General features: G+C 35.9%; 1 protein-coding gene across 4 annotated transcripts in view; it reads left to right on the top strand.

Moving 5' to 3' along the window:
• Positions 1 to 14,925, top strand: part of Itga4 (integrin subunit alpha 4) — an 81,874-nt gene that overhangs the window by 39,374 nt on the left and 27,575 nt on the right. For all 4 annotated transcript variants that reach the window (XR_011371390.1, XM_070019725.1, XM_070019718.1 and 1 more), the window contains exons 16-17: positions 4,567 to 4,716; positions 6,435 to 6,511. Coding sequence is in view for 3 of the 4 variants with exons in the window: in XM_070019725.1 (XP_069875826.1) it covers positions 4,567 to 4,716; positions 6,435 to 6,511 (227 nt within the window). In the remaining variant the exon portion in view is untranslated. The remainder of the gene's footprint in view (positions 1 to 4,566; positions 4,717 to 6,434; positions 6,512 to 14,925) is intronic.

Raw genomic sequence — 14,925 nt, 5'->3', positions numbered from 1 at the left:
GACTCAGTATAAAAATGGTGGTACATAGGCTACATGTAGAGGGTACCACATTTCTTCTTGTGTGAATTATAGTTTCTTTTAAAGTATGAAGATAGGAGATTATTTGGGAATAAGGAATACACCAGTAAAAGGGGACAGAGAGGATGTTGGGCATGAATATTATTCAAATACATTATATGCATGTATACAAATATGATGAAGCCCATTAAAACACTGGCAAAAGTTGAATACAATAACCTAATATTAAGACAAGTAAGGGAAAGAGTGGGTTGAGAGGGGTGGGTGAGAATGTTGAAAGGGGTGACATTGATCAAGATGCAATATATTCATAAACTGCTTTGGTGAATAGCAACTCCTGTGTATAACTACTTAATATTTTTAAAAGAAAAAAACAAGGCATATAAGAAGCTTTAATGTATAAATAAAACACAAATTCCTCAGATCTCATTATAAAACTTCTGTGTGAGAAAATTGGAACATGTTCTATTGTTGAGGGCATTTGTCTTAGAAAGGATGTCCTTTTTCTCTCATGTAGATGTAGACCCAGTTCTCTACCGCCTGCACCACACTTATTAGATAAATGGGTTATAGTTTCACATAGTTATCCTGGTTCAGTTCACACCTATGCCTTGCTCTTACAATCTCCCTCCTTAATCTCACAAAAGCATCAGAAAGGCATTGTAAAAGTACAGACATTATATGTCTCCCATCTCTTTAAATAAGACCCTCTTCTGCTTCTACTTGTGTGTGCTCCAATTATTGGTTATAGGTCATTACAAGAGTAGTGACTTCCCATTTTGTATCCCCATATTCTCTACTGTAAACCCCTATAAATACCTTCAGATGTTTATGCCTTGACATAAATTTTAATTTAGTATGGTGTGAGTATTTTGCACTCCCCAATCCAAATAAATTTTCAGTACACACACATAATAGGAGGACACGACACTACAGTCTAACTGTAGTTAACTTGAAGTACAGATTTCCATGAAACTCAGGCAAAAAGCAGAACTAGTGTAATTTTAGGCATGTGCTAATTTACATGCCTGTGTGTACCCTGTTTTATGTTCTTATCCATAAAAATATGGCATGAAACTTTTATTTTTAATAATAGCACATAGCCATCCAAATGGAAATTTTAAACCAAATCATCATCTTCCCTCTCAAATACTTAATTTGTCACTTTAAGGTTTTTTCGATGTTACAGCTTTTGTCTTTAGGTGGAGTTGTTAAAGTTAAGTAAGTGTGAATGTCTGTCAAATACAGTTCTTGCAAGAGTGCACGTTCATTTTATATATTGAGAAAAGAGCATAATTAATAGCTAATTAGGATAATGAAAGTAATATACACCAGATGTAGAGAAGACCTTGTGGAAATTTAGTATGAATTAAATAACATGTGATTTGGTCAAAGCAAGCTTGTTGAGAAGAATTAAAACAGTGGACATGTGGAGGTGCAATCAGTGTCTGTCTAGCTCCCTACACCTAGGGAATAATTTAATCAAGTTTGCTATTGTAATACTCAAGTCTTCAAGCTGTTCCATTTTCACAAGGCAATAACTTGGGATTTGGCCTTGATTTGTAGCATTCCTATGTAGTCAAGATTTCATGCTGAGAAGTTCACTTACCAACTAATTTAATAAAAGTATCTCTATGTAAAAGAAGAGGAAAAAGTAATCAGACCACTTCACTATTCAAACTCATTTTCCAAATCTTCCAGGTACTATTTCATTAATAGAACTCAAATATTTGTTACGTCACTCACTTTCTATTTAATGTTTTACAAATTGACAGTAGTCCAGTTTTTATATTCCTTCTGAATTTTCTTCTGTATTTATTTTAAGAAACAGACTCATTTTAATCCTTGTTTGCCTTACATACCTAAATTTGGGGCATTATATGTAACAATTATAATATCCAATCATCAACATACTTTCTGTCACTTTACCATCACAACAATATATTACCATCATCATAATGAATTATCTCAAATGCAGTACTGCTGTAGATAAATTATATCAATTGCCTAAGTTACAAATAGATGATGATGGACAAATGATTTGAATACCAGCATTCCACTTCCGGACCACTTGATTTGACCACTAAATATTATCACAATGGTGATGTTGTCAATGAGAATAAAACATTTTATCCCTTTTGCTTCTTATTAAATAAGGATATATAATAATTGCAGTCTTCCATATATTGTGTGTCATCTTTATTAATTTACTTTTTGACTTATTGAGTAAGTTGAGCACTGGTTCAAATCCCAGTACCAATAAAATGAGGTACTAGAGATGCAAACAGTACCAGCAATAATCTATGCAAGAGGCATTTTCCTTATCTATTAAGAATAACTGATTGGTGAGTGTTGAAAATAATCTCCTTATTTACTTTTAAGCAACAATATTTAAACTGTATTCCAATTCTGAAATGACAATCATTAAATAGAAACATGACCTTTTGTCTTATTTCCTAGAAAGTCTGCCTATCATAGTCACTGGTTTCTTATGAAAGACTCCAGTGTGGTTTGAGAGACTATGTCTAGCCTAACATGGTTAAATACACTTGAATCTCTTTCTTTACTTGTCAAGAAGTTTGTTGAATGTATTCTTTAAGGTAAGAGCCTGTAGATTGAAGTGGATGTATGAAAAGTAAAGCCAAACTGAGCTTTAAATTTAAATTGTTAGTATAAAAGATATTAAAGTTTGTGCTCAGTACTTCAAACCATCTTCTGAGTGTAGTAATAATTCTAAGAACAAAATACAACTACATGGATTTTTTGCCCATTTCTCTGTTTGTAGACTGTATTTGCCATTGTGAATGGCCCTCTCAAGTCGTGAGATCCTTTTGCCTTCAAGTTTGTTATTATACTTAAGATATTTATTCTATGCTTGGTAAGAAATGTATGCATTATTCTGCCCATGTAATTGTAGCCCCTCTGTACAATATGTTCTCAAATAAAATAAAATACAATTTAAAAAAAAAAAAAAAAAAAAAAAAGATATTTATTCTATAAATATCATTAGAATGTTTCTTATTTCATGTAACATTTCAATTGAAATTTATTACAAATTCTCATGAATTATTTTGTGCGTAGCATCTTAAAGCTTATGCTCTAGATACAGAGATGGTCTCTTTTGTTCAACATACTTTGAAAATGATATTTCTGTCCAGAAAGAGCTTGGGCAAAGTCCTTTTTAAGAGATATGTTTTATCTGACTTCCACATATTTGTTTTAGATCTTAGAACACTTTTACTGTCTGGTAAAGGACTTTACTTAGTTGAATCATTAATGTTTTCAAGGTATTTCCTAGATGGTTATTTCCCTGTTTTTGCACATACATGTAATCTTGATATGAATGTTGTATATTTTCTTTTAATGCAGATGTTACTACATCTCTAAATGAAAAGACAGTATAGTCATTTTAAGTTCATGATAATTTTTTTAAAAGATAAAAACTCCCTGCCTTAAGAAATAAAGAGTAAAATGTATTAGTTGACAAGTTGTAATAAACTTGAATGTTTCTTTGGGATAGGGCATACTAATTTCTTTAGTCTAATTAGTCAAAAATGTTTTTGAGGGCTGGGAAGGTGGCTTAGTGGTAGATTACTTGCCTCACATGCACGAGGCCCTGGGTTTGATTCTTCAGCACTACATAAGCAGGAAAAGATGGAAGTGTGCTGTGGCTCACATGGTAGAGTGCTAGCCTTGAGCTGAAGAGCTGAAGGACAGTGCCCAGGCCCAGAGTTCAGGCTCTATTACTGACAAAAAAAGTTTTGACCACATATTGATATTAATAGGAATGAGAAATATGTTACTACTAGATTAAATTTGAAAGAGCTCCGAATGGAGTTCCTGTGCAACTCATAAATATAGTTAAGAAAGTTTTTGAACTGTAATAGTACAATAACCCTAAAAACCTTTAACAATAAGAAAATTTAATAAGCAGAGGATATAAACTTTAAATATGTGAAGCTAATAACTTTCCTCTGTACCAGCCAAAATTTGTTAGAAAATATAATAGGAAAAGGAACCTAAAAAGAATGTTTTGTAGTAGATATAGCATCAAATCAGTCAAATTGAATCCCAGTATTGCTGAGAGGTATAAGAAAAGAGGACTTAATTAAATTGAGAGTAACATCACTTTTCTGCACATTACTATAGCTTAAGATACAATGGGATATAATATTTAGTAGAACAACTCAAATGATTGGCAATATTTATAAATGAACATTTGATCATATTTTTATAATACCAAGTTACAGAAAATGCATAAAATAGTATGGAAGGGAATGTGCCCAATTGTGGCTTTTGAATCTGTTAGTGAATGGCTACATTTTTTATTTTTTAATGTTGAATATAGCATCTGAAACAAATGCTTTCATAATGCAGTTTTCTAATGCAATATGTATTTGCATAGATAGCTGTCCAAATACATTTTTACAATTTAAAATTTTCTTTGATTCCATATGTTGAATTTGGCATCATGGAAGAAAGAAGTTTTTTTATACCTTTCTGGTGCTTATTTTTGTTATTAATTCCAATGGCTTTGAATTTCCTTAGAAAGATGTACGGGACATCCTCACCCCAATTCAGATAGAAGCTGCTTACCATCTTGGGCATCACATCATTAGCAAGCGAAGTGCAGAGGAATTCCCTCCACTTCAGCCAATTCTGCAACAGAAGAAAGAAAAAGACATAATTAAGAAAACGGTAGGCTTGTTTTCCTTTGTTCAAACATTATGTCATGTGCTACAGAATTTTTAGAATATAATGTAAATTAAAGAAATGAAGAGAAATACTGGAATTATTTGCAACAATTTTATGGCTTTTAAAAATTAATAATAGATCTATGCTATGTTATATTCCAATGGTTATTTTTGTATTCCCTGTAGAATGCTGAGGTGCATATTTTAAAGTCTGTATTTAACTACAACTCTTATTCCTCATTTATATAAAATGTTGATTTTATATCATTTTTATCCTGTTAGTAAAGAAAAATATATTTCTAGCAAGAAACCATGATGGAAAACATTGAACCATGAGTTAATGATTCCATATCATAAGGTGACTCAATTTATCTTCCTCTTTCTCATTTCTGTTTCACTTTCTCATATCTCACTGTCCCTCCTGTGGATCCTCTCTGTCTTTCTCCAATTTCCTGCTCATCTTTCTTAATTTATAAACACAAATCCTTACATTGCAAAAGAACTTCTCCCTCTCTCCTGCCTCTTGCTCTTCCTCTCTCCCTTCCTTTCTCTCTCCCTCTCCCTCACCCCCTTCCTTCCCCCCCCATCTCTCTCTCCTTTCCCCATCTCTTCTGTCTCCCCTCCCTCTCTTGGCCAGACCTGGGACTTGAACTCTGGCCCTGGGTGCTGTCTCTGAGCATCTTTTGCTCAAGACTATCACTCTTCCACTTGAGCTACAATGCCACTTCTGGCTTTTCTGTGATTAATTGGCAATAAGTGTCTCAAGGACTTTCCTGCCCAAGCAGGCTTAGAACCACAATCCTTAGATCTCAGCCATCCAAATAGCTAGGATTACAGGCATGAACTGCTGGTGTCTGGTTTGTATTTCTCTTTTAAATGTTTCATTATATGCTTTTTAGCCATATCCCAGGAATAATTGCATTGAAGGCAGAAGCTACATGATAATTAATTGAGCTATTTTTCTAAATTTTATCCTAAAAAGTTTCCTTTTCAATAACAATGCACTAGAATTACCTGGTTGTCATGTGTTAGAAGTCCTGTTGTTCTGTACTATCCAACAATACAGAGATGTAATTAACAAGATGTGTTTGGGTATGATCAGAAGCACACATTCATGCAATGAACAAAAAAGCACACCCTCATAAAATGGACAAAATGTAGCACCACAGGATGAAAAGAAAATTGATGAAGAGCATCTTGACAGCTAATATTCTCCAAATTGATGTACTCTTAACTTAGTTTTTGGTTTTTGGTTTTTGGTTTTTTTTTGTTTTTGTTTTTGTTTTTTTTTTGTCAGTCATGGGGCTTGAACTCTGGACCTGGGCTCTGTTCCTGAGCTCTTCAGCTCAAGGCCAATGCTCTACCACTTTGAGCCACAGCACCCTTTCTGGTGTTTTGAGATAATTTGAGATAAGAGTCTCATGGACTTTCTTGCCCGGGCTGGTACTTTTAACTTTCATTGAATCTTATTTCTCATAAATTTGGGCCTCAAAACTAACTTACTAGAAGGATCAGGTATTTTTTTAAATTTTATTTTAGCTCTGCAACTATGTTGTTTGAACCTTCTGACTAAGTCTCAGAACTCAAGAAGTGATAATGTTATTGATTTGTTGTATTAATTTTATTTTCTTTTTGTATCACAGATAGCTTATTCTTGAAAAACAAAGTAATGTATCTACTGAATGAACAAAAATATAAATATTATCTTATTTTTATTTCCAGATCAACTTTGCAAGGTTTTGTGCCCATGAAAACTGTTCAGCTAATTTACAGGTGTCCGCAAAAATTGGATTTATGAAGTAAGTGTAATCGAGTATGTTTCCTCAACATGACATTATGACTGTATGCATGTGGGTATCAAAGAAAGATCAGCTAACTCCTTGGGAGTTAACATCATTGAAAGAAGTGTAAGACAATGCTCTTCTGAGAGAAATTAAATGATCTGTATGTCATTCATGATCATTCAAGGATGGCAATTTTCAAAGAATGATAATGTGTGAGCACTAACATTTTATGAAGCATGTTTTAACTTAGAAGGTATTTCAGGACTTAATTGTGCCTTGGGATATCATTATCATAGTAATAGTTATGTTTTAGCATTTGGAAGTGGCTTTTAATAGACCTAGGGTGGCAAAACGAGTTTTCACTACACAATGGTTACTTTTTATCACTGCAAAAAATATTATAAGTAATATATAAAACAATGTATGATGACGAATTAGGAAATGAAGAAACTAATTTACTCCTCTAATGCATATAAAGGGAGCAGAGTTAAAAGAAAATATATGTAATGTGCTTAGAATATCATCTAACACACAGTAAGAGCTAGATAAATATTTGGCAGCTCTTTTATGATGGAAGATAATTTTGTAATTTTGTACAGTGTCTACTCCCCTATATTGAAATTGTTTTGTTCATCAGAGAACCAGAGAGAAAACATGTTATATAAGTCAATGGTCCCTTGCACCAGGATTATGGGAGAGGAGAAAAAGAGTGAAAAGTGTTCAGACAAACAAATAGCAAGCTATTTTTAGGAGATTAGGCTATTTAAAAACTTCCAGTTCAATATTGAATATGTGTGTATCTTTCCATTTGACAATCTATATCAAGGTTATACGTGGAATTTCTCCTACATATTAATTACTTGTGAAATTGCCTAAGGAGTGCAAATATGGGTTTTTTCAAAGGAAAGAACTACAGACCAAATCTTGGGGACTGAGGGGGAACAAGTTTATCTGAAGAGTTTAGAAGAAAAAAAAAGAAACTCTTGTAGAAGACAGAAAGAGGGTTTTCAAAGAACTACAAAGTTCTTGATGAAACAACCCAATGGAAAACAGTGCAAGGTAGAGTTAAAAATGAATCTTTTATAGAGAAATCAGATGGCATAATGAAGAAAATTGAGTTGTCAAAGTTGGTTTCTAAAATGTAAAATTAAAAAAAAGCTGTACTGTGAAATTTTAAGATAAAATGTCCAGTGTGGTAGAAATCAGTGTTGATGTTGATGATTGAAGAAAGAAGATAATGCTGAGAACAAGTAGGTTCCATTGAAGAATTTTATGTACTTATAAAATGTTACTAATTTTTTCATAGAGAGACATAAACACGAGGAATAGAGCAAGAAGAGTATAAGTGGGAGAGAACAAACTAAACCTAACAGGGCACTTTCAAGTCTGTGCTTGAAATTTCCTCTGGAACATTGCACGTTTCTCTGCTTCCTCTTCTGAACTTGTCCTTCAATATCTCTTATGGCAGTCTCTCTCTGTCTCCTCTATTCCACACTGTCCATCTCAGCTCTTTTTGAAGAATCTTTCACATCTCTAAAGAATGCCACTCACTTCTTTCCCTCATTGTCAACTTTTCTCTGGATTATCTTGCCTACAAATGTGACCTCATGTAGCCTTCTCACACTGTTAATGCCTGTTAGACTTAACCTGTTGGGTACCACATAGATTCATTCAGTAGATCATTATCCAGGGATGATGCCACCTCTGTTAGATACCAAGACAGAAACTTAGAGTTCAACCTGTATTATTTTCTTTTTTATCTACTGTTGGCATCTAGTTGGTCAAACTGGTTTATAATCCTCTATTCCACAGCCTTCAGTAATTAAAAAAACAGCTTGGTACTGTCTCCAGCTTCTTATTCCTACATCCTGCTTTTCCACACTCAGAAACGGATGGTCTGCTTCTGCACTGTCCTGCAAGCTGAGGCAAGGCACTTTTCACTTTTTTCATCAGTGTTTCCTATGCCTAACAGAGCGCCTGAGGTGCTTTAGGTAACTAAAAGAGGTTTGCTAAGAATGGAAAATTCATCGCAAAGGAGACAGCGTGTGAGGAGGGCAGAATCACAAGTGGTAAAGTTGCCCTCAGGGAGACGATAAGATTCTCCTTATGTTGAGCTAAAAAAGCTATGAAAAGATGCTTGAGATTATGAAATTACAAAATGGAAGGAAAGAAGAAAGGCAGGGAGGCGAGAAGTCAAGAAGGAAGGAAGGGAGGGAGGGAGGGAGGGAGGGAAAAAAGAAGGAAGATTTAGAGAATTCATGAATGACTGATATAGAAAAGAGATTTTATTTGCATTAATTGAGGGCAGAGGACAGTTTGAGGAAGTACAGAACATTGGAAGATTTAAAGAGCTTCATGATAAATGAGTCAGGGAACAAACTAGGAATGAGTAAAAAGGTTGACCCACAATGTTGACTAGCTTGCTAGGTAGAATCACAGACACTTGCTAGGTAGAATCACAGACGCCAGAGAACAAATGAAGAACATTCATGAATTTTCTTCACTTTGGCAACATCAGTGGTCTTGAGCATCCACGCTCAAAAGGCAAGAAGCCAAGCCATTAGTTATTTGATAGATAATTGTACTTTATACTTAAAATGTACAGATTTTTAACTATTTAACCCCAAAGCTTTAACAATTATATTATTCTGTGCCATCATGTAGCATTACATTTTCATTGATGTATTAGTTATTTATACATTTTCTGCTGACACATTTGTTTTCTAAAAAGTATAGTTTCTTGGTGTATGTGCCACCATAGTCCTTTATATGAAGAGTTTTGTGAGGAAAGCTTTTCCAAGCTAAGAGCGGTGATTTCATTTGTCTACATCAGATATCCTGCTGTCTCCCTGGCCATCTTTCATCTTTCATCTCTCTTGGCCTGGGAGAAAAAGACATCAAAAATTATGTGAAAATGTTATTAAGAATGCTTACATCTTAGTCAAAAAGAGATGGAATTCATTAATTTAATGAGGTCTGGGGTGATTTTTTTCCACCATGTATTTTCTTCCAAAATGCTATCTATTTTGTCCTGTAAGTTTGCAGTGACAGTATTTCTCATGGTTTGTTGTAAATACAGGTTGAGTTGAAATGTTGACCAAGTATTTGGTGTTAAGCCTTTGGTTTTTAAGTTTTTGATTTTTATTATTGTTAATTACTTCCTAAGTCTGATTTACAAATTAAACTCTGTCATCGGTATGTATATACAGAGAGAAACATAGTGTAGGGTTGGTACTATCTGCACTAAAGTCTTGAAATGTATCCCCTGTGAGACATCAGGGGCAATAATGCACATTATGGTTGGGTCACTTAACAATCATGAAGTTTTGATTTTAGCCAAAATCAAAATTAATACTTTCTGAGCACTACCCATCCTTCATGTATGGTTTATGCCTTTAGATTGATGCCAACATGACCCAGTAAGCAGTCAGTCATAGAAAGTTTGAAATAGCACTTGCACCAATCCTGTGCCTGAGTATTTTTTTACATCAATTAGGAAAGTTATACAAGCTCTTTCTCAGGTAAACGATAACTTGTGTTAGGAACTTTCAAATGAGACTCTTCCAATTAAGTTTTCAGACCTGCAGTAAAAGCTTTGGACAGACTGCTTTGCATTTTGACATATTATCCTCTCCCACAGAAGTATGCCTCTTACATGTGAGCATTCTCTCTCTTTTTTCAGCAACCAGAGAGAACCTGATCCCTTATGGTGCCCACATTCTCCCAGCTACTGCTTCACTGCCACTCAGGGTACATATGTGTCTTGGATCTATGAATATATTTACACATTAAAGAACCAGAGTCTCGGGCTGGAAAGGTGGTTCAGTAGTAGTGTGCTCGCCTTGCATGCATAAGGCCCTAGGTTCAATTCCTCAGCACCACATAAGCAGAAAAAGCCAGAAGTGATGCTGTGGCTCAAGTGGTAGAGTGCTAGCCTTGAGCTGAAGAGCTAAGGGACAGTGCCCAGGCCCAGAGTTCAGGCCCCATGACTGGAAAAAAAAAAAAGAACCAGAGTCTTTGCCTCCTGCAATTGTAACACCAAGACCAAGCAGGGTTCTGCCTGACTCTGTCTAATCCTGCCATCAAGTTAAGGTTTCCTCCTGCATGTCTAAACACTCTGGATAGCGAAGCACATTCATGGATTTCCACTGTTAAGTAAATATGGGCAAATATGTCTTTATGAAGATTGTGAACAGAATAACTGGTCTCTGACATCACACAGGCAACTTAAAAGCAAATCTTTTGTGGTTAACATAAATGTCACTTTACTTCTGTGCCTCTTTCCTACTTCTAGGATTTTACTTTACTTCTGTGCCTCTTTCCTACTTCTAGGATAAATGATGCCAGCTTTTCCTGAAAGACTGCTTTCCCAACAGTTCAGGGATGCTTCCAACTGCAACTAATAGTATTTGACTAATAAATGACAAAGTAATTGACTTTGAATAATAAGCAGTCTAGTGGGGTTGTAAGTTAGTAAGAAGATACCAAAGAATGAACAGTGATCCTTGTCTTCCTTCTAGTTCTTTTGACATTTTCCTTATGAATACAAAAATGGCTGCAACCCATAGTAAAAAAAATAAGAAGATAATATTTTACTTTGTCACAGGCCACTTGCCACAAGCCATGCTTTTGTCAAATAAATACATCTCATAACTTAGCACAGGGAAAGACAATATCAGTCTATATTATATTTTTGTTCCAGCATCTCAATTACAAAGTAGTTAACTCTGAAGCCCTGATTCCCCTTACAAGTCTATTTATTTCACTGAGACTTAGCTAACATGTCTTGCAAAATAAAACTGTATTATTCTCTCAGGAAAACATAGAGCCCGGTGCTGTCGTACATCTATTTTCAATTTTTTTCTTTTTTATCCATTAAATGATGACTCCGTGTAGACACAAGACCTTAATGTGGATCCTAGGCTTCTCTGTAAATTTCAAATCTACATTATGCATGTTGTAATGAAGAATGAATGACATATCCCAGGGAAAGCTCTGGTTCACTTTGTCACATGTCCAGATGTGCACCTGGTCCTTCGTTGTATGTCACGTAGAACACTGGTGCATCTTTCAGATGCATCTGTTAATGAATCAAGATCCAGTAAAATGTACATTTCAAAGGATAGGATTTCAGTGTAGCAAAAGAGCTTTAAAAATGAGAAACAAACCAGGAGTCTGGCTGTTGCAGCGTGAGCATTGGCTCTCTCTAATTTACTGCTGTCTTGGAACCTGGCTGTGTCTGCAGTGCTTCCTCCTTCTGTTGCTTGACTAAGTGCCAGCTTCTTTCCCAAAGGTGTTCAGTGACTAATGCTTTGGTTACCAGCCAGAATATTTTATACACGTCTATTTCTAGGCAGCTCTTCTACAAGTCTTAATTAAACTTTAATGTCAGGTTGAAGTTTGTATTGAGGACCCCATAAGTCTTTTTCATTGTAAAGTGATTACATTCTGAGTAGGGGTGTGTGGGGGGGTCCTTTTAATGTGATTACCAAGCAGACACCTATTGACCTAGCTCACTACAACATCACAGCAGTCCCTTCAATGTGAAGATAGCACACAACCAACCACTCTCATTCATACACCTAAAGGACAGCCAGCATTTAGCATGACTGCTTGGTTTGTTATTACAAGCTCTTCCAGCACTTTCCAACTTTTCAGACCCAACTATCAGAAAGCTAAAGATAGTACACATCAAAGTATTATTTATTTATTTCTCTTTCATATCTGGAGTGTTACAGAGGTATTAAAAAAAAAAGACTGGAGGAGACCAGGCACCAGTGACTCATACCGTAATTATAGCTATTCAGGAGGATGAGATCTGAGGGTCCCCATTTGAAGCCAGCCTATGCAGGACAGTCCACGAGTCTATTTTTGTCAATTCATTGTATCCTTACCCCCGAAAAAAGCCAGAAATAGAGCTATGACTCAAGTGATAGAGCACCAACCTTGAACAGAAAAAGCAAAGGGATAGTGCCAAGGCCCTGAGTTCAAGCCCCAGTATTCATACACACACACACACACACACACACACACACACACACACATACACACACACACAGAGAGAGAGAGAGAGAGAGAGAGAGAGACAGACAGACAGACAGACAGACAGACAGACAGACAGACAGACAGACAGAGAGACAGAGAGACAGAGAGACAGAGAGACAGAGACAGAGACAGAGACAGAGAGTCAGGGAGAGACAGAGACAGAGAGAGACAAAGAGAGACACACAACAAGAGGAGGCCAGATGTGGTGACTCTTGCTTTAATCCCAGTTATTCAGAGAATGAAGACTGCAGGATCATAAGTTCAGGTCAGATTTAGCAGAAGATAAGATTTCACTTAATCAACAATACATGGAGGCTGTGTATGTTGGTATTCCAAGCTACATGGCAGGCAATAGGTAGTATAATAATGAGCCAGGCTGGCCCTGCAAATGTGTGAGAAGCTACCTGAAGAATTATTAAAAGAAAGTAGGGCCAAGGACATGGCTCAAGTGGTAATGCACCTGCCTAGCAAGTATAAGAGCCTAAATTCAAACTTAATACAAAAACAATATTGAAGTGGGAGGACACTTTCTATAATGCTGTATGGCTTCTGAGCTAAATGCTTACAGCAAATCACATCTAAAGCATTGAAACTTTTATTCTCAGAATAAAGTAGAAAGGAACTTGGAAAGGTGTTACCTGACCATAATCTCAGCTCCTGAGGCAGATGAATTCGAGGTCAACCTTAACCACCAGCACATGTTATGTGTCTAGACATTGACTGGATCTTAGCTAAACACTAGAAATCTTTGTACACTCACAGAAGAGATAAATATGACTGTCCAGCCATAATTCTATAGAATTCATGTTGATAATTCCACAAACGTTTAAGTCAATAACTATTCCAATAATTTCCTACCTTTTATATGTCTTCAGTATAATCCAGCTCTTTTTTTGATGCTTGATACACATGTGAGCATGTACACACTTATGCATACACATTTTTGTACATTACCTGTGTTGTTAGACTCTGAGAAAACCATGATAATGGTGATCCAACATCTGTCCTCCAACTAAACTTAGTTTGATATTATGAAAACACTGCATTAAAGAGGCAGCAGTGTTGGAGAGAGAGACAGAGAGACAGAGATAGAGACAGAGAGGCTTACTGCAGTGGGGAAGAAAGCAGTACATGGTGCAGGTGGTTAGAAATTAATACAGGCTAGAAGAACTTTTAAGTGTTACTGGCATTGAAGCAAAATGTTCAAGAGCACAAATTAGGAAGGTGCATGAAGAAGAGAAAGTATTCAAGGCAGAGGGAAAACCTAACACCATCTCTTTGGACACCAGTTTGGAGGTAAAATGGCTAAACCAAAGACATGGTTGTATGGTGGAGAGTGAGGCAAGGGCTAGCCCTTGAAGGCCTCAGGTTCTAAAAAGAAAGGACTCTTATCTTCAAGGCCCTGGAAGATCTGGTTCAAGTGTGTGACTTTGGTCTGTTTTGTTGAAGATGAGCCTCTAGCAGTGTGATGGTTGGATTGTGGGAGATAACATATATTTAAAGCAAATAAATTGGGGTATAATTCAGGTTAATTCAAGGCCTGTGAGGACATTTTCAGACTTAAAAAAAATAACAAAAAGATTTTCTTTGGTGAAGCTAAGCTAAATAATCAGAGGAATAGAAACAGAACAATATGCCTTTATCACTTCCAGGCAAATGTGGTTCCTTTTTCCGGGTCCCCAGAGCTCTTTGTTCATAAATCCTTCCATGTATTTACAATGTTTGTTTACATTTACCTGTAATTCTGTCCTTGACCTTCTCTATGAGAGAGTGAAATGCATTTTAGCTATGTGGATGTGAGGGAGTGCATAGCACCTGATATATTGTACAGAAAATTTCAATTATAGCCATTCATTCCCACTTCTTCAAGTAGTACTTCAAAGCAAATCTTCTGCAACATGTTCTTAAACTACCCTTAGATACCTTTGTGTTTAGTCATTCCCACGAAATTATTACATGCCTCTTCTGTGTTTACTTGGTATTTCCATGGGAAGTTGCTTTCAAGCTTTAGGACAGTCTTGCTGTGGCTTAGAGCAAGTTCCTTCAGTCTTAAAGTTCCTCACATTTAAAACATTGTGAGGATTCCATATTGTGAATTTATAACTTTTGTTGAACAGTAATCTTGTCATTTATATATGTGTGTGTGTGTGTGTGTGTGTGTGTGTGTGTGTGTGTGTGTGTGTGTGTGTGTGTGTGTGTGTGTGTATGATACTCAAAGCTTAGCAATGCTGAGATCCCTCACCCCAAAGAACTGGTTGCAGTTCTAGGATCTGAACTCACTCATTTGAATTTGCAACAATCCTTTCTTTGCAATTCCTCAACAGAGACATTTTTACAATTCTGTTTGTATAATTTGGCCTAATTTTTGATAAAGGTGGTGAGCC

This window comes from Dipodomys merriami, unplaced genomic scaffold (assembly GCF_024711535.1).
Source record: "Dipodomys merriami isolate MVZ:Mamm:240054 unplaced genomic scaffold, mDipMer1.0.p SCAF_1, whole genome shotgun sequence".
Lineage (NCBI taxonomy): Eukaryota > Metazoa > Chordata > Mammalia > Rodentia > Heteromyidae > Dipodomys > Dipodomys merriami.
The sequence above is the reverse complement of the archived record's forward strand: the minus strand, read 5'-3'. Positions and strand labels throughout refer to the sequence as shown.